The 20,466-nt window shown below is 49.2% G+C and overlaps 1 protein-coding gene across 1 annotated transcript in view; it reads left to right on the top strand.

Annotated features, from left to right (window-relative positions):
* LOC107114819 (corticotropin-releasing factor receptor 2) overlaps positions 1-20,466 on the top strand; it is a 138,529-nt gene that overhangs the window by 79,995 nt on the left and 38,068 nt on the right. The window contains exons 5-7 of the mRNA XM_015416413.1: positions 664-817; positions 3,028-3,088; positions 6,644-6,716. Coding sequence (XP_015271899.1) covers positions 664-817; positions 3,028-3,088; positions 6,644-6,716 — 288 coding nt within the window. The remainder of the gene's footprint in view (positions 1-663; positions 818-3,027; positions 3,089-6,643; positions 6,717-20,466) is intronic.

The following is a 20,466-nucleotide window of genomic DNA, read 5'->3' as shown; positions in this document are numbered from 1 at the left end:
AGGCCCCACCTGGAAATTGGCAACCCTATGCCGGAACTGTGCCTGTTGCCCTGCAATCTTTGGCGGAAGAGCAGGATTAGAACATAATGAATAATCCAAATTGATTGCGTGTGTTGAGGGAGCAGAGTTCCCTCTAAGCTGAGTCAGTGTGAGCCAGCTCACAGTTTTTGACCTCCGGCTCACACGCTTTTGTCTCAGCTCAGGAAGGAGGGCTCCAGAGCAAACTAAGGTACGCAGTCGCCAAATCGCTCGCTCACAACCTTAATGCCAGGAGCTCACAAAGTCGAATTTTTGCTCACAAGACTCCACAGCTTAGAGGGAGCATTGCGAGGAAGTCCTTGAAACCGCCACTCTTAACAGCAGCTAGAATCCTCATAGTAAAGAGATGGAAATCAGAGAGTTTACCATCCATAAGAGAATTGAAATATAAAATTCTAGAAATAGCAGAGATGGATAAGCTGAATATGTTTTTTAAAAATAAACCAGAAGAGACTTTTTGGTAAAGATGGGGAATACTATATGACTGGCTAAATGGAAAATAAATTTACAAAAAGAAAAAGAAAAGAAACCGCCACTCTTGTCCAGCCATTCCATTAGGTTCGGTCATTGCGATGGGTCCGAACCACAGCCTTACCTACAAATCTCCTTTGCTCCCTCGTCCAGCCCTGGTGTCGCTGCATCACGACGATCTTCAACTACTTCGTGGTGACCAACTTCTTCTGGATGTTTGTCGAAGGCTGCTACCTCCACACGGCCATCGTGATGACCTACTCCACGGACAAGCTCAGGAAGTGGGTCTTTCTCTTCATCGGATGGTGTGAGTGTCCTCGAAAGGGATCTGGCAAGGCTTCTGTTGCCCTTCTCAGCATCCCGTTCCTTCCCAAGGAATCGTTTTGCCGTGTGCACTCTGCTAGAATGGAAGCAGTGAAGGAGGCGGGAGCTAGCGAGGTCTTGCTGGGCCAGCCAGACAGCTTCAGTTATCAGGGAGGCTGAAGCAGGTGGAGAAGAAATATAAAATATCTCTCCCATGCAGGGATCATTTTGTAGAAAAAGAGGTGCAGGAACTCATTAGCATAACTTATTTGCATATGCCGCACCCCCTGAAATCACTGGAAGTGTGTCAGAAGGCAACACCCACCGCTCAGGCTCCACTGGACTGTTTTGGATTGCTAGCTATGGGGGGGGGGACGTGCAGATCTGTCCTCGCAGAGGAGGGAGAGCTTGTACCTGAATAAAACTCGGTCTTAAAGGTGCCACTGTGGTGCTGTCGGCGGGGGGGGGGGGGTGGCTCTGCAATTTACCTGGCTGCTTCTTGCTCTGACCGAGGGCTGCTGGGAGCAGGGGGTGGGGCTTGTTGCATGTGCCCGCCCCCTGGGCTCTTTACTGCCGGAGCTCCGCTCCTGTGCGCTCCTGCAGGAAATGACCCCTGACAAAAACTGTCATTATTTGGGGAGGTAATCCTGTATTGATGTAGCATGTGTATGGTTTTATATGTTAAATTTATAAAGGGGGGGAAGGGGGAGGCTGAAGCAGGCAGGGTCACACGGTTGTCAACTCTGGGTTGAGAGATTCCTGGAGGTCAGGGGGAGGGGCCTCAGCAGAGTATGCAAAACGGGCCATGCAAGACAGCCGCTTTCTTCAGGGGGACGGAGCTCTGTAGCCTGATGGTCGGTTGTCATTCCAGAGGTGGAGACATGGCTGCCAATTTTGGATGAAAAACTCCTGGAATCTTGGGGATGGAGCCTAGGGAGGGGAGGGCTTGGGGGAGGGGGTGTCGTGGTTGAGTGCGCGGACTCTAATCTGGGAGGACCCGGTTTGATTCCGCACTCCTCCACATGCAGCTGCTGGTGTGACCTTGGGTCAGTCACAAGCTCTCTCAGAGCTGTTCTCTCAAGGGCAGTCCTCGGGAGAGCTCTCCCAGCCCCACCTACATCACAGGGTGTCCCTTCCTTCCTTCCTTCCTTCCTTCCTTCCTGCCTGCCTGCCTGCCTGCCTGCCTGCCTGCCTACCTACCTACCTCAGTTTGGTGTAGTGGTTAAGTGCGTGGACTCTAATCTGGGAGAACCAGGTTTGATTCCCCACTCCTCCACTTGCACCTGGCTGGATGACCTTGGAAAAGCCATAGTTCTGATAAGAGCTGTCCTTGAAAAAGAGCAGTTTCTGTCAGAGCTCTCTGAGCCCCACCTACCTCACAGGGTGTCTGTTGTGGGGAGGGGAAGGGAGAGGAGTTTGTAAGCCGCTCTTCTTCTTCCTCTTCTTCTTCTTCCTCTTCTTCCTCCTCCTCCTCCTCCTCCTCCTCCAAAGGAGCTATTTCCTCCAGGGGGACTGATCTCTGTCGTGTGGAGATCAGTTGTGATTCTGGGAGATCTCCAGGCCTCACCTGGAAGTTGGCAACCCTTGTCACACTGGGAGCGGAAGTAGGCCTTCCGATCTTGGGGGAAGCTCAGAGCTAGAAGCTGGGGCAGAGTGGAGAACTAGGAATGTGGTCAGTTCGTCCTCTGGATTCGAATACAAACATGCTCAGATCGATGTCTTACGAGCTGGGCGACGTCTCCTTGAAATGTTCTTGCTGAGGACAGCTGCTGAAACAGGCTTCAGCTTATATGGGCCAGCGGGAGATTCCGGGGTGGAGCGTCAGTCCCTCCACCCGAATGAATGAAGCCCCGTTGCTTTGCCCATTGAAGTGGTCCAGAGAAGTGTTCCCTCTAAGCTGAGTTCGTGTGAGCCAGCTCACAGTTTTCTAGCCTCCGGCTCACCCACTTTTGTCTTAGCTCAGGAAGGATGGGCTCCAGAGCAAACTAAATGATGCAGTCGCCAAATCGCTCGCTCACAACTTGAATGCCAGGAGCTCGCAAAGTAAAATTTTTGCTCACAGGACTCACATCTTAGAGGGAGCATTGGTCCGGAGTCGGCAAGGGAAGGGCCGTTGACTTGGAGGGCCCGACTAGGACTCCACCCTGACACCTCCCCGTGGGAAAGTGGTGTGTGTCGACATGATCCTGACTTTCCCATTTCCCCCCCTTGCAGGTATTCCTTTTCCAATCATTGTCGCTTGGGCTGTCTGCAAGCTCTATTACGAAAATGAACTGTGAGTAAAGCCAGGGGATTCATCCGCTTCTGTGTGCTCCAGGGGACAAGACTGTAGTCTTTCACCACCTATCGGGCGGGGGGGGGGTGACTGACTACAAAAGCATGTTGGCAGCGGTGGGACGTGCCATCAAGTTGCAGCCCACTTATAGTGACCCCACACAGTTTTCAGGGTTTGCCCTTGCCTGCCTCTGCACAGCAACCTTGGACTTCCACGGTGGCCTCCCATCCAAGTGCTAACCAGGGCCGTCCCTGCTTAGCTTCCGAGATCTGATGAGCCTGGACTGGCCTGGGCCATCCAGGTCAGGGCAGATAAACAGAGGTGGTGTGCCATTGCTTTCCTCTGCACAGCAACCCTGGACTTCCTCGGAGGTCTCCCATCCAAGTGCTAACCAGATCTGACCCTGCTTAGCTTCCGAGATCTGATGAGCCTGGCCTGGCCTGGGCCATCTAGGTCAGGGCAGATAAACAGAGGTGGTGTGCCATTGCTTTCCTCTGCATAGCAACCCTGGACTTCCTTGGTGGCCTCCCATCCAAGTACTAACCAGGGGCGACCCTGCTTAGCTTCTGAGACCTGATGAGATCGGAATAGCCTGGGCCATTCAGGTCAATGCAAGAGTCGTTCAGAGGTGGTTCGCCATTGCCTGCCTCTGCATAGCAACCCTGGTCTTCCGTGGTGGTCTCCCATCCAAGTGCTAACCAGGGCCGACCCTGCTTAGCTTCCGAGATCTGATGAGATGGGACTAGCCTGGCCTATCTAGGTCAGGGTGGATTCAGCATTAGCCTATGCAGTGGGTCAGTGTTAATTGTTGGGAGGAAATGCTCTTTACAGCGGGGGAAATAGTATAGTTACGCATGGTATGGCTGGGGATAAGACAGAATCGCAAAAGTAAGAAGCATCCACAGAAATGGAGAACCTACGCTAGTGAGAACGGTGATATAAGAAACCAGCCAGAAACGCAAACGCTCCTATCAGCTCACTCCCCATGAAAATATCCTGACCATGGATGTTTCATCGCTGGTATCTGACACCTGACAGATTAGCCTGCTTTTATCCTGGGACCTACAAGAAGTGTTGGAAATGTAAATCCCAGGTAGGCTCTTTCTATCACGCCTGGTGGACGTGTACTGCAGTAAAAAAATATTGGAAGGAGGTACATCTGTTAATAAGACAAGTGACAACCTTACAAATTCCACCAGATCCTGAAATATTTTTATTAAATATATTACCTGAAAACTGGAAAAAGAAGGAAAAATATGTGGTAATCCACTTATTGACAGCAGCAAGAATAGTATGGGCTAAGTTCTGGAAGAATGAAAAGACACCAGATAGATGGGATTTTATTAACGAAGTGATTGAAGTGGTTGAAATGGATAATTTAACACACACAAATCCAAATGGATAATTTAACACACAAAAATCCACGGAAATATGAATTCAGTTTTCCAAAAAGTATGGTCAAATGTATATAAATGGATAGAAACGAGCACTCAGAGTGAATCATTGTAAACATTTTTTAATTAGACATGTATAGAGAAATACAACTCATGAAAAGAGGAGGGATCTGTCTTATGTAATATGTTTTTTGTCTTGTTGTTTTTTTCCTTCTGGTTTTGTCCATGTGTATGTATGTAAGTAAATAAATAAAAAAAATTATAAATAAAAAAAGAAAATATCCTGACCATGAGAGGGACCAGAATCGTTCAGCGTGAGACACTTTTAAAGAACAATTCCAAATGTTCCAGAGGGCCCGGTAGGTGGGAGCGGGCTGGTCCCGCCCACTGTCAGTTTAGGTGGAGACCATTGGCATGGAAAGTGCCCGTCAAGTCACAGTGAGCTTGCGGTGACCCCGTAGGGTTTTCAAAACAGGAGGCAGACAGAGGTGGTTTGCCATTGCCTGACTCTGTGTCACAACCTTGGATTTCCTTGGTGGTCTCTCATTCAGGTATTAACCTGGGTCGACCTCACTTAGCTTCGACGATTTAGATCAGGCTAGCCTGAGCAGATCAGGTCAAACAGGAAATGCAGAAAGCCAAAAAAAACCCCTCCCCCGAGAGTTTTTAATATTTGGTAGTTCACTACTAAAAGTACAAACTGGCTTCACTGAAAAATGGTGTGAGGTGGAGTTCTGCCCAGGGAACATCAGAAGAGCCCTGCTGGATCAGATCAGTGTCCCATCTAGTCCAGCATCATGTCTCACACAGGGGACAGCCAGTTCCTCTGGAGGTCCAATGACAGGGCATAGAAACCTAGGCCTTTCCCTGATAAAAGCATAAGAAGAGCCCTGCTGAATCAGCCCAGTGGTCGATCTAGTCCAGCATCCTGTCTCAGACAGCGGCCAACCAGTTCCTCTGGAGGGCCAACAACAGGGCAGAGAGGCCGATGCCTTCCCCGATAAGAACATCAGAAGAGCCCTGATGGATCCGATCAGAGTCCCACCTAGTCCAGCATTGTGTCTCACACAGTGGCCAACCAGTTCTTCTGGAAAGCCAGCAAAAGGCACAGAGGCCCAGGCCTTCCCCTGAAAGAATATCAGAAGAGCCCTGCCGGATCAGACCAGTGGAGGTCCATCTAGTCCAGCATCCTCTGGAAGGCCAACAACAGGGCAGAGATGCCGAGGCCTCCCCTGATAAGAACATCAGAAGAGCCCTGCTGGATGAGACCAGTGGTTCATCCAGTCCAGCATCCTGTCTCACACAGTGGCCAACCAGTTCCTCTGGAGGGCCAACAACACGGCATGGAGGCCGAGGCCTTCCCCTGATAAGAACATCAGAAGAGCCCTGCTGGATGAGACCAGTGGTCCATCTAGTCCAGCATCCTGTCTCAGACAGCGGCCAACCAGTTCCTCTGGAGGGCCAACAACAGGGCACAGAGGCCGAGGCCTTCCCCTGATAAGAACATCAGAAGAGCCCTGCTGGATCCGATCAGAGTCCCACCTAGTCCAGCATTGTGCCTCACACAGTGGCCAGCCAGTTCCTCTGGAGGGCCTTCAACAGGGCACAGAGGCCCAGGCCTTCCCCTGAAAAGAACATCAGAAGAGCCCTGCTGGATCAGACCAGTGGAGGTCCATCTAGTCCAGCATCCTGTCTCACCACAGGAGTCCACCAGCTGCCTCTAGGAAGCCCTCAAACAGGAAGTTTCATTTTGACGTGTGATGGCTGATTGACAGATGTGAGTCCCCACAGTCCTGAAATAAGGCTCATGTGTGTGCAACTGACCCCCGTAATACAGAAAGAGTCCGGCCTCCTCCCTCCTCGGGCTTTCATGACGGTTGAAATCTTTTTATGGCTCTTTGAAAAACGACGCCTGAAATGATAATTAATGATAATAACAATAATAATTCAGCCGCTTACCGCTCCCACCTAAAGAAAACAAGTTTGATGGCAGGGTACCAGATCCATCCATTTCCTTGCGTGTGCATAATTAAGATGAAAACCGAAACTCCCCATTTAGAAAGTAATTGCATGCAATTCCTGAAGGTGCAACTTGGCCCGGCTGTAATTTCCTTGATGTATGGGATTTGAATTAGCTTTATAAATGACTTTCTATTTACAGATGCTGGTTTGGAAAGGAACCAGGGAAGTACATCGACTACATCTATCAAGGACCAGTGATTCTTGTTCTGCTGGTAAGATCTGTCTTTAAGATTTCTCATCGGAATGACAAATGTTTATGAAGGTTTCCCTGTCTGACTTTCTCCCTAAATGGGGGACAGGGCTTCCTGTGCTTTGGGAGCCCAAGTGAGCTGCCTTTCTGTCAATTTTTGATTTCTAGATTTTTGTTACCGTTCTCTCCTTGGAGATGGCTAACATAGATCCATGTGCCCATGTGAGCAGTCTGTTCTTTTTTTGTTCTTTTTGTAGAAAAAGCCCAGCAGGGACTCATTAGCATAATAGGCCACACCCAACAGCAAAACTCATTAGCATATTAGGCCACACCCTGACAGCACCGCTCATTAGCACATTAGGCCACACCCCCATGTTACCAGAAGTGTGGTCTTCCAGCCACACCCACCTTTCCCTTTTTATTCTGTTTACCTTGTTTGTTGTCAAAACCCAGGGGCTTTTTTTGTAACAGGAACTCCTTTGCATGTTAGGCCACACACCCCTAATGTACCCAATCCTAATGAGTTTCTGCCGTTGGGTGTGGCCTGTTATGCTAACGAGTTCCTGCGGGGCGTGGCCAACTCAGGAGCCAGCCGGATCTCCGTTCCTGTGCGTTCCTGCCCAAAAATAGCCCTGTGAACAGATAATCTGCTGCGCTTTGTCCTCTGGCTCTTTGGACCAACGTGTTGGCATCAGTCAAGGTCCGCTCTGTCTTGGATCAGTAATCCCACGTTCCTTATTGCTTGGTTGGGTGTTCATTGACAACTTGAAGGTAAAAGGTAAAGGTAAAGGTTTCCCTTGCTTGAAAGCCAGTCAAATCCAACTCTAGGGTTGCGGTGCTCATCGTTTCCAAGCCGAAGAGCCAGCGCTGTCCGAAGACATTTCCATAGTCATGTGGCCGGCATGACTAGACGCCAAGGCGCACGAAACGTTGTTACCTTCCCACCGAAGCGGTACCTATTTATCTACTTGCAATTTCTTGCTTTCGAACTGCTAGGTTGGCAGGAGCTGGGGCCAGAGACAGGAGCTCACTCCGTCTTGCGGCACTCGGGTCTCGAACTGCTGAACTACCGACCTTCCGGTCTGCGGCTCAGCGTCTTAACCACTGAGCCACCGCAGCCCCCTGACAACTTGAAACCAACTGGTAAACGGTGAAGGGACATGATCTGTCGAACTGAACAAAACTTGACTTCGAAATTAATATCTTTAATGGTGAAGGACAGTTTTTCTTGAAGGATGCTTAATTACATTTTAACTTCAACAGTACATCGATTTGCCAGGTTTGGTAGGGTGGCAAATGGGTGCCATACCAGTGGGGAAATAACAGCCAGTAGAAAAATTTAGAAGTTAGAACTTGATAGTATTGTTACTGGTGTCATTAGTGACTGTTTTTGTTGTTGTTGTTGTCTTTGTGGTTCTTTCCTCTCTGCGTGGTCTGTGAAAGAGGACGGTGATATTTTGTTGAGAATTTCAGCTGCCCTTGCCCCCTTCTCAATTCAACTCATAGTAGTTCATTTTTGTTTGGTTTTTCCCTGGAAGCCAGATTTTAAAGGACAGAGGTAGTTTACCATGTCCTGCACGTTGCTTTTGGTTGTCACTGTGTTTGTGCAGTTCAGTCAAGTCTTTTCAACCAGCTGCTTCTCTGTTTCGGTAGCCTGGATATCAAGAGCAATTTTAAATACTTACAACCAATACTCCCTCTGAGCTGTGGAGTCCTGTGAGCAAAAATTCTACTTTGTGAGCTACTGGCATTAAAGTTGTGAGCGAGCGATTTGGCTCCTGCATAAATTAGTTTGCTCTGGAGCCCTCCTTCCTGAGCTGAGACAAAAATCTGTGAGCTGGAGGCTAAAGAACTGTGAGCTAGCTCACACTAACCCAGCTTAGAGGGAACACTGGTTATGACGACTGCACTGCTAGAACCTTTGTTGATGTGTTTAAGGGCCTTTTTAATGTTTCTCCACATGCCGCCAACAAACTATGTTTTTATGAACCTTCTTCGATATTTGTGGTATTGTGCTTTGAGAAGACATTAAATAAAATGTATTAATTAAAAGATTTGGAGAAACCAGGACAAAATCCCGGGCTTTTTTTGTAGAAAAAGCTCAGAATGAACTCATTAGCATAATAGGCCACACCCAAACAGTAGAAACTCATTAGCATATTAGGCCACACCCCTGACAGCACAGCTCATTAGCACATTAGGCCACACCCCCATGTTACCAGAAGTGTGGTCATCCAGCCACACCCACCTTTTGCTTCTTATTCTGTTTACCTTGTTTGTTGTCAAAACCCAGGGCTTTTTTTTTGTATTTTGGCCCCCGCCCAGGGGCAGGGGGGGGGGGGGGTGTCGCTCTCCAGGCCTTCCCTCTGTAGCCATGCATGTGCAGGAGTTTTGGCTGTAGTGGGCGTGGCCAACTCTGAAGCCAGCCGGAACTCCGTTCCTGTGCGTTCCTGCCCAAAAATAGCCCTGAAAAATCTATAACACTCACTCCCTCACCTGTTGCACAAGCAGAATCTCCGTTACTGGGCTTTTCCGCATTCTCATTTTCAGTGCTTGTAAATTCCTGTTTCTTGGGAGGGGAGTCTGAATGTGTTTTGCTCCCTCCAGTGGTCGATTCGGTATTACACCAGATTATGTTTAGCAGATTTCCCTGCAGATTCCAGCTGCGGGTTTCTATGCGAGACATGAACTGAGATAGTATCAAATAGACCAGTAGAGGGCGCAAAACACATGCAGAGCAGAGAGTCTCCCCCCCAAAAAAAACAAACAGGAACTTGCAAGTGAGGGAAAGGATAATGCAGACTAGCCCGCTGTCTCGATCTTTGAGACCATTCAAAATTATCATGACAGACACAGAAGCAAAGACCAGTAAGAATTCCCCTACCTTATTTATTATCTCGGGAGCTCGTAGTAATGATCGCATTATCCACCAAATCACCCCTATCCCCCCAAATGAGAAGATTTTTTAAATTGCCTGTTTGTTACTTGTGAATAGATTAAATCACGGGGCAGCAACAATTCCTGATGCAGTAGTTCAGTCGTGTGAAGATTGGGGGGGATGCGACTGGAGTTTTAATCAATAGTTTAAAATCGATGGTGAATAGATTAAATCACAGGGTAACAAGAATTCCTGATGTAGTAGCTCAGTCATGTAAAGAATGGGGGAGTGCAACTGGAGTTTTAATCAATGGTTGTGTCTGAGCATCAACAGACTGTAAGAGGGGGGGAAAGATCCAGATTGGGGGGAATCTGCTAATTCGGTCCCTATTGCATAGCACTGATTGGATAGTGTCTGTGATAATCCCAATTCACCTACTATGATCTACAATATGGCAAGGTTTTCTTTTACTTTTTCTCTCTTTTTTAAGGCTTGTAAGGTGGGGGGTTTGCAAAGTGAGGGATGACTGTACCAGCACTCACCTGTCGCTTTAAAAAAATGCTGGAAGATCTGCTGATCCCCAAGGGATCAGGCAAAACTGGGAGTAAGCGTGCCCCCTTTGGCATGGATGGAAGGTCACTTTCCAGTCTAGCATTTTTCCCGATATTATGTCTGCCTCGAATGGAAGTTTAAACCTGGGTTTGCATGCCACATGATGGCCCTGGTCACACGGGAGGTTTTGGGCCAAAAGAGGGACGGATCGGGGGCGCAGCAAACGGGCGCGAGCACACCGCAACATCTGGGAATTGGCATGCACCCGTCCCCGATCCGTCCCTTCCGGCCTAAAACCCGCTGCAAAAAAAACCCCAAGTAAAAGGTAGCACCAACCTGGAACGGTGCAGCAAGTACGGCCATGAAATCGCCGGCGCACCCGTCTGCAGGAGCAATCGAGGCTCCCGGCCGAACTGTGCACGCGCACACATGTGCAGTTCGGCTGCCTCGGTCTCCCTGCAGTGGCTTCCCCCTGGCATCTGATCATGCCGGGGAGCAACTGTGCGGCGGCTCAGGGGATCTATCTGATCCCGCCGCCACGTGTCTCTTTTGGTGCAGCTTTAAAAAGCCGCACTTCGGCCGTTCTTTTTTTCCCCCGTGTGGCAGGGGCCGAAGAAGCCCAAGTCTGACTCCTTCCATTAAAGTATCCTCCATCTTCGTAAAGCAGAAGTCCAGGGTCACCGGAAAGCCTTACGACATTTCTCCCAGCATGAGCTTCTGGCTCTCGGAGCTCGCTTCTTCAGATGCAAATAGGAGGGAAATCATTTTGCATGCCTTTATAAGGAAAATTATGGAGGTGGAGTTGGGGTAAAATTGCCTGCATTTGGAGAGACAGATAACGCCTGTCGTCTGTGCCAGTTTCTTTGTGAGGCTGATGGATTTCCAAGCCTCCTCTCCCCACCCCTGTGATTTTCCTTTTAGAGGTCTGCAAAATGATGGCCCTCTCGTTTGCATCTGGAGAAGTGAGCACTGATTCACTGGGGGAGAGTTTTTTTCCAGACTGCAGCAGCCTTTCGTATCTTTGCGAGTGCTGTGCTGCTTCTGATGATCACGCCATCAGTGTGAACTGTTCAGACTTCTCAGGAGTTCCGTCTGTTGGGGGGGGAGGTTGCATTTATTTATTTTTTTGGCACACGCATTGAAGTGTTGGAGCATTTCAGCAGCCTTGTTCACTCCCCCTTCTTACGAACATAAGAACATCAGAGAAGCCAATGCTGGATCAGGCCAGTGGCCCATCCAGTCCAACACTCTGTCACACAGTGGCCAGAAATACCAGGTGCCATCAGGAGGTCCACCAGTGAAGCCAGGACACTAGAAGCCCTCCCACTGTTGCCCCCCCTCCAGCACCAAGAATACAGAGCATCACTTGCCCCAGATGGAGAGTTCCTATCTATCCCTTGTGGCCACTGATGGACCTCTGCTCCATATGTTTATCCAGTTCCCTCTGATAAGAACATAAGAGAAGCCAATGTTGGATCAGGCCAAAGGCCCATCCAGTCCAACACTCTGTATCACACAGGGGCCAGAAATACCAGGGGCCATCAGGAGGTCCAGCAGTGGGGCCAGGACAGTAGAAGCCCTCCCACTGTTGACCCCCCCCCCCAAGAAACAAGAAGACAGAGCATCACTTGCCCCAGACTGAGAGTTCCTATCTATACCTTGGTGGATGTTGACGGTACATTACATAAGAACATAAGAGAAGCCAATGTTGGATCAGGTCAATGACCCATCCAGTCCAACACTCTGTCACACAGTGGCCAAAAACACCAGGTGCCATCAAGAGGTCCACCAGTGGGGCCAGGACACTAGAAGCCCTCCCACTGTTGCCCCCCCCCCAAGCACCAAGAAGACAGAGCATCACTTGCCCCAGACTGAGAGTACCTATCTGTACCTTGTGGCTAATAGCCACTGATGGACTTCTCCTTAGAGGAGGGAGAGCTTGTACCTGAATAAAACCTGGTCTTAAAGGTGCCACTGGACTGTTTTGGACCGGGGGGGCTGGGGGGGCTCTGCAACTTACCTGGCTGCTTCTTGCTCTGACTGAGGGCTGCTGGGAGCAGGGGGTGGGGCTTGTTGCATGTGCCCGCCCCCTGGGCTCTTTAGTGCCGGAGATCCGCTCCTGTGCGCTCCTGCAGAAAAGGACCCCTGTCTTATCCAATTCCCTCTAGAAGCCGTCCATGCTTGTAGCCACCGCCACCTCCTGTGGCAAAACTGGGAGTAAGTGTGCCCCTTCGGCACATACTTTACGTGGGAGTAGCCCCATTTACTCTTGTGAAAGCACGGTAATTGAAGCACAAAAGATAATTTATTTGCACCTTTATTGGTTTCAGTATTGAAGAGGGGGACATGATCCTGACTCAGGCTAGAGAGAGAGAGAGAGAGAGAGAGAGAGAGAGAGAGAGAGAGAGAGAGAGAGATGTGCTCTGACTTGCAAGGCCTTGAGATGCAATTTTCTTTTTAAACACCCACACCAAGCTGCACTTTCTGGGTGCGTTTTGGTGGGGTGGCAGGCTCTGCCAGTAGTCACCAATGCGAAAGACTTAGTCCAGATTACAGAGCAGAGGCTTGGTTGCGATTACATTTCACTTTCCCCAAACCTATTGCGGAACAAACCAGTTTTATTAGGAATGGGGGGGGGGACAGGGATGTTACAAGAGAGTGTTGGGATGTGTCAGGAGGGGACCCTCCCCGACCCCCTCCTGCCCTCCCACGTCTGGACTGACAGACAAGAGAGACAGGAGTCGGATGTCACACCCAAACCCGAGGAAGTCAAGGCCGACGGGGAGCCACCCAGCCCCTTCAAGCAACACCCCCAGGGGTACCCGCCTTCCGTCTCCAGGGCACAGAAGAGCCACTGCGGGGGTTCCCGGAGGGGCCAGGAATCCTGCCTCGATGTCCAACCAGAGGAACCCCGACTGCCAAGGGAGCGCACGGGGGAGGAGGAGGGCGCCTGCCCCCTCTCTGATGGCCTGATGATGAGGGTTGGGGAAGATGTGCCTCGTAAAGAAATGAATAAACGATCCTGTGTGGTGGGGTAGGTTGAAAGGTTGCTCTACGAGCTCAAGGGGTAGTTCAACATTTTTCATCCCACTGTAGTGCAGTGAGATGCTGAGACTGGCTCGTTATGGCTCTATAGCACACGTAACTCCCTCAGTTCTGTGCAAAGAACGATTCTTGAGGTCCATACACCAGAGGAAGTTCTCTCTCTCTCTCAGCTGTCCATCAGTACAATGGGAATAACAGGAACGATCTGAACATGGTTATTACCAGGGGTCGTTTAGTAGAAAAAGAGCTAGGGGAATTCATTAGCATAACTCATTAGCATATGCCACACCCCCTGACATCACCGGAAGTGTGTCATAAGGCCACACACCCTGCCCCCAACGGTCCCGGCCCCCGCCGGCCTTGCACCTCCACTGCCGAGCCCCATGAGGGGCCCGGCGGTGGACCTGCAAGGCCGGCGGGAGTGCAAGGAAGCCCCACGAAGGCCCTCCCTGGCCCCAGGCAGGCAGGGGTGGGGAGAGGCAGGGAGGAAACAACTTACCCTCCCTCTTCTCCTGCCTCCTCCTGGCTGAATGAGGGCCGGAAGCGGGGCGGCCAGAAGCAGGGGGCGGGGCTTCATCATGTGCCCCGCCCCCGTACCTCACCTGGGGGAACTGCGATCCCCCACGATCCCCCCCGAAATGACCTCTGGTTATTACATAGGCGGATATGTAAAACACTATACAAATTACAGGCACTGCAGAAGCACTGACGCAGCATTCGACACAGGCCTGCCGCTAAAAACGGCAGCTCCGTGTGAAGGTTTCGCAATGACGGCTAGCAACCGGTGACATTTCCCTATTGCAGTCCACCTCATTGGCTCGCACAAGTGGGAGTGAATGTGGCAGAATGATACGGGAAAGCCCTGCGCCATGCTTCCTCTAAGCTGTAGAGTCTTGTGAGCAAACATTCTACTTTGTGAGCTACCGGTATTAAAGCTGTGAGCAGTTGACTTGGCTGCTGCATAAATCAGTTTGCTCTGGAGCCATCCTTCCTGAGCGAAGACAAAAATGTGTGAGCTGGAGGCTAGAAAACTATGAGCTAGCTCAAACTAACTCAGCTTAGATGGAACACTGGTCCTGAGTAAACGTTATCAGAAGAGGAGGTGGATCTTAACGCAGGGATGCTGTTTTCAGCAGCAGCCTGCGGTGGCTCCTCGCTACTAGGCATAGCGTTAATTCCAAAAGGAGCAGGCAAGTGGATATCAGTGCATAGCAAATTATGCCTAGCAGTGTTGTGCCAGACAGAAGAGAAGCAATCTGTTGTGCGGGCATCTCCCAAGAAACCCCATCTGCTGTGTTCTGGGAAACAAAAATGAAGTGGATTAGCAGCACCCCTGATCCCTTGAAACACAGCAGTCAAAGTTCACAGCCAGATCTTATTACGCTGATCTCTTTGTTTTCTTGCCGGTGCCACAGTATTGTCAAACATGGCCTGTATTGGGGGGAAACTGTGGCATGGCTTCAAAGCCCCCTAAAATGTGGGGTTTATATAGGTATTTTCTAAACTTAAAACAAAAATGAAAACAGATGCTGTACCCTTGCTTCACAGGGAAGGTCCACCAACCTCATGATTAGTTTGATTTATTTGGGTATTTATTTATCGGTTTTTAAATGTTTCATTAGCCACCTTTCTACCTTTCAGAACTGAGGGTGGTTCGCACAATGTACATATTATAACAGTTTTATAATGTAATTTTATCGTGTCTCTTTTAAATTTTTCATCGCCTTGGCTAACGACAGATGCTGTAGCTTTGCTTCGCAAGGAATGTGCTCCAAGCTCATGATCTTATTTATTTATTTTATTTTGTTGAAAGCATGCATTAACCACCAAAAGAACATCAGAGAAGCCACGATGGATCAGGCCAATGGCCCGTCCAGGCCAACAGTCTGTGTCAAACAGTGGTCAAAAATACCAGGTGCCATCAGGAGGTCCACCAGCAGGGCCAGAACTCCAGAAGGCCTCCCACTGTTGCCCCCCCTCCAAGCACCAAGAAGACAGAGCATCACTGCCCCAGACATAAGAACATAAGAGAAGCCATGTTGGATCAGGCCAGTAGCCTATCCAGGCCAACGCTCTGTGTCACACAGTGGCCAAAACCCAGGGTCCAACAGGAGTAGAGCCAGAACTCCAGTGGGGCCAGAATTCCAGTGGGGCCAGAACTCCAGAAGGCCTCCCACTGTTGCCCCCCAAGCACCAAGAAGACAGAGTATCACTGCCCCTGACATAAAAACATAAGAAAAGCCATGTTGGATCAAGCCAATGGCCCACCCAGGCCAACATTCTGTGTCACACAGTGGCCAAAACCCAGGTGCCATCAGGAGGTCCACCAGCACTGCCAGAACTCCAGAAGCCCTCCTGCTGTTGCCCCCCAACCACCAAGAAGACAGAGTATCACTGCCCCAGACATAAGAACATAAGAGAAGCCATGTTGGATCAGGCCAGTAGCCCATCCAGTCCAACACTCTGTGTCACACAGTGGCCAAAACCCAGGTGCTATCAGGAGGTCCACCAGCAGTTCCAGAACTCCAGAGGCCCTCCCACTGTGCCCCCCCAACCACCAAGAAGACAGAGTATCACTGTCCCAGACATAAGAACGTAAGAGAAGCCATGTTGGGTCAGGCCAATGGCCCATCCAGGCCAACACTCTGTGTCATACAGTGGCCAAAACCCAGGTGCCATCAGAAGGTCCACCAGCAAGTTCAGGACTCCAGAAGCCCTCCCACTGTTGCACCCCCCAAGCACCCAGAAGACAGAGCATCGCTCCCCCAGATGCTTCATTTAATACGTTAACACTTACGCCTTGTTTCAGTTCTGTTTTTGGATTTCTGGTTGGTTCTACAACCTAAATCCCATTTCACTGTTTATTGCATATCCCATCTTGTTGATTGTATTGACTCATTCAGTGTAACCTGCCTTAAGTCCGAGTGAGAAAGGTGGACTATAAATAACGTGAATAAATTAAAAATGGTCTGTAAAGTAGGCTGGTATGATTGCCTCCATGGTGCTGAGATTGTGGTGCTTACTGAAATCAACCCATTGGGGCCCATTTCAAAGCCATGTGGAATGTCTTTGCAGACTTTCAGAAGGCCGTCAATGAGGGGCAAGGGCTGCCAGCTCCAGGTTGGGAAGTTCCTGGAGATTTGGGGGTGGAGACTGGGGAGGGCAAAGTTTGGGGAGGGGAGGAGCCTCGGCAGACTATAATGCCCTAGAGTCCACCCTCCAGAGCAGCCATTTTTCTCCAAGGGAACTGATCTCTGAGAGCCAGTTTGGTGTAGCGGTTAGGAGCGAGGACTCTGATCTGGGAGAACTGGGTTTGATTCCCCACTCCTCTACATGCTGCTGCTGGTGTGACCTTGGGTCAATCACAAGTCCTCTCAGAGTTTTTCTCTCATGAGCAGTCCTCAAAAGAGTTCTCTCAGACTCACCTACCTCCCAGGGTGTCCGTTTTGGGGAGGGGAAGGGAAAGGTTGTAAGCTGCTCTGAGACTCCTTTGGGTAGTGAAGAGTGGGATATAAATCCAATCTCCTCCTCCTTCTCCTTTTTCTTCTCCTTCTTTTTCTTCTTTCTACTTCTTCTCCTCCTCCTTCTTCTCCTTCTTCATCTGGAGAACAGTTGTAATTCCAGGAGACATCCAGGCTGTACCTGGAGGCTGGCAACCCTAAGAGGGGACCAAATGGACTTTTGCAGTCAGGGAGCTCCAGAGCTTAGGGGGCCACAGTTGAGAAGTAGAGAAATTTGAGGGGTTTATTACCTTTCCTGCCTAGACAAAGTAGGATTATATGAGATGATGGTCCTACACCGCTGTGATGGAAATAAAGGTTTGGTAAACAGCAGAAGGTAAACAAAAGAGCTGCTGGGTCACATGATTGAGAATGGTGAGGGCAAGATTGCTCGGAATTCTCAGTAAGTGACAGTTGACAGTTGAGAGCTGACAGTTGACAGAGTCAGTTGGAAGAGAGTTAGCTGAAGAGCTCTTGAGAGGAAAGTAGCTTCTAGAGCTGAGTTAGACAGCAAGCCAGCAGTTTGAGGAAAACTGGGGCTGAATAACGTTCCTAACTGGTACCCTCTAATGAGAGTGAACGGAGAGGAGAAACAGTATAACTCCTCAGTAAACACAAAAACACCAGATACACTGCTTTAAGGGAATCTGTAAGGTGGTTATAGGAAGGACTAAAGGTCTGGGGGGGAGACTGGAAAAGCTTGAGTAGGTGCACCAGTCAGTCTCAGGGAACCTGGCAGATAAAGTCCAAAGGCTAACCACAGTCAGATACTGGAGAGTGGAATCACAAACGGCTTCTGTGTACTAAAGACATCTGTGACAAACAGAGTGATAAGCCTACAGCCTATGTGAAAGCAGAGTGAAGTTTTATTCTATAAAGAAATGAAATTTCCTGTGTAAATATCCCACCCCCTGTTGAGTTTTCTGTGAAATAAAGAACTGTGCTGTTTGCCTTTCACAAGCACTGGTGCCTGACTTTTTGGTAACGGTTTATATCTGGCAGTTGTTCTCAATCTATCCACAAGAAATATAAACCCCTAAAAGACTACTTTATAATGTGAACTGGTCAGCCAAGAGAAAGTAAAAGTGATCAGTCACTTCAGAGTACAATCTCTGAATCCAGTATAAATAAATATATACAGGGCAATGGCTCGAAAGAGGTCGTTGTGTCATAGCCGCATTTCCTGCTTGACCAGTAATCTAACCTCCAGGGAGGTTATGTGGAAAAGGCCAGTCCCAGCTACTTGAGATCCTTTAACAGGAGAGACGAAAGATTTCACTTTATGTATACCAAGGTGCTGCTGTCCCAACAAGCGGGGGCCCCCAATTCATAGCTAGGGGATACAGTGTAACAGGGGTGTCAAACATAATGCCCGGGGCCCAGAAGTTCTACAGCACCTCTTTTATAACAGATTGGAAAGTAATAGAAGAAACTTGCCTACCCCAAGTCCCTTTCCAATCTCTGATATGGGAAACCAGTTCGAATAGATCGTTATCACTTCATCAAAACATTTTTCTTTCCGCTTTAATGACTACCTGGGATAAATGGAAAAACACCTGAGCCCCACCTGCTTCACCTATTACAATTTTCCCTAATATAGCATGGTTTGTCCCTGGGCAAGCTCACTCAGCATTCACAACGTGGAAAGCAAACCAAATCAACAATATCCATTCTGTCATTTTAAACAATTCTGTCATAGAGAAAATCTATTAGGAAGGAAGCACAAGTGTACAATATCATGGTTCGAATATAATCAGGTTACCCACTTGATTGATTCTTTGAAGAGGCATACTAATGTCAGCAGGCCACTCACCTCATTCGGTCTGATGAAACTCAACCAAAACTCATTTAAAAGTTACATCTCGCTCATATACAAAGAGTTACTTCACTCTCAATCAACGAAACCTTTAAGCTAGCAAAAGGCCTGGCAAACCGACTGTGAAACTATCTTTTCATCCTCAGACTGGGACAAAATTTGGTCATCTCCATCACCTTGATCCCAATCATTAAATATCCAGAATCAAAGCTATAAAATCCTTACCAGATGGTATCTCACTCCCACGAGGTTTCATAAAATATCCACGTTGAATCCCTCACACTGTTGGCGATCCTGTGGTGAATGAGGTACGTTCATCCATAGCTGGTGCGCGTGTACATATGTTCAGCAATTTTGGTCCAGGGTAATTCTATCTATCAAAGATATCACAGGTTATTTGATCCCAATGAAACCTGGGCTTGTACTCTTAGATTATTGGAACTGTTCCCATATCCCTAAACCTAGACAGGACCTTATTTCGATCCGACTGATGGCTGCTAAGGCGGTTATTGCCAGTAGTTGGAAATCCCCCAACACGTTATTACTATCCTCTTGGCATTTGAAAATATGGGACTCCTATATTATGGATAAAATTTCTGATGTACTTGCAAAATGCTAACCTTTACCATAAGAACGCTAATCTTCATTTGAAATGGTTTCCCTTTCTTGAGTATATGTTTAATGCCGAGTCATCTAAATTCAGTGTTCCCAAAAAGTATTACGAACTCTTTCATCGTATGTATCGGGAGGGCTTCTAATGTCCTGGCCCCAGTGGTGGACCCCCTGATGGCACCTGGTATTTCTGGCCACTGTGTGACCCAGAATGTTGGACTAGATGGGCCATTGGCCTGATCCAATATGGCTTCTCTTATGTTCTTATGTCTGGGGCAGTGATGCTCTGTCTTCTTGGTGCTTAGGGGGGGCAAGAGTGGGGGGGCTTCTGGAATCCTGACCCCAGTGGTGGACCTCCTGATGGCCCCTGGTGTTTTTGGCCACTGTGTGACCCAGAATGTTGGACTAGATGGGCCATTGGCCTGATCCAACATGGCTTCTCTTATGTTCTTATGTCTGGGGCAGTGATGCTCTGTCTTCTTGGTGCTTGGGGGGGGGAAGTGGGGGGGCTTCTGGAATCCTGGCCCCAGTGGTGGACCTCCTGATGGCACCTGGTATTTCTGGCCACTGTGTGACCCAGAATGTTGGACTAGATGGGCCATTGGCCTGATCCAACATGGCTTCTCTTATGTTCTTATGTCTGGGGCAGTGATGCTCTGTCTTCTTGGTGCTTGGGGGGGGGAAGTGGGGGGGCTTCTGGAATCCTGGCCCCAGTGGTGGACCTCCTGATGGCACCTGGTATTTCTGGCCACTGTGTGACCCAGAATGTTGGACTAGATGGGCCATTGGCCTGATCCAACATTGGCGTCTCTTATGTTCTTATGTAAACCTCATGGCATTTTTTTTATAAGTCTCTGTATAACTATGCCTAGTTCCACAGTTGTTCAGTGTTTTGATTGTGGGGGGTGGGGTTTGCTGTTTAAAATAACAAAGTTATTTAGAAAAAGAAGAAGAAGCGGCCCATCCAGGGCTCTTATGCGGGCCCGCAAGCAACTAGTACAAGAGAGGGAACAGGAGAGTGCTGCAGGGGGAGTGGGCGGAGCCACTCTGATTGTGCCTTCAGCATGGCGGAACAACCTTGTCTGCAGTAGTCAGGCAATGTAGGAGTGTCTGCCCAGTGCTGCACCGCTGGCCCTCCAGTCGGCCCATGTGGGTTTCCCTCTGCACCCCCCTCCCACCCCAGTGTCAGCAAGCTGCCAAATTTCTTCTCTGTTGGCCGTTCCATGTATGCGCTTGCTTACTTTCGTTTTCATATGTAGACCTATTGATGCGCTTAATTGCTTAGCTGCTGGAACGTTTATATCTCTCAAGGCCACAGGTGGTTGCTGCTGGATAGTTGCTTGTGTGATCTCACGGAGGGTCGTGGGAA

Source organism: Gekko japonicus, unplaced genomic scaffold (genome assembly GCF_001447785.1).
Source record: "Gekko japonicus isolate JY-2015 unplaced genomic scaffold, Gekko_japonicus_V1.1 scaffold1703, whole genome shotgun sequence".
Classification (NCBI taxonomy): domain Eukaryota; kingdom Metazoa; phylum Chordata; class Lepidosauria; order Squamata; family Gekkonidae; genus Gekko; species Gekko japonicus.
Note: the sequence above shows the minus strand (reverse complement) of the source record. Positions and strands in the feature narration are given on the sequence as shown.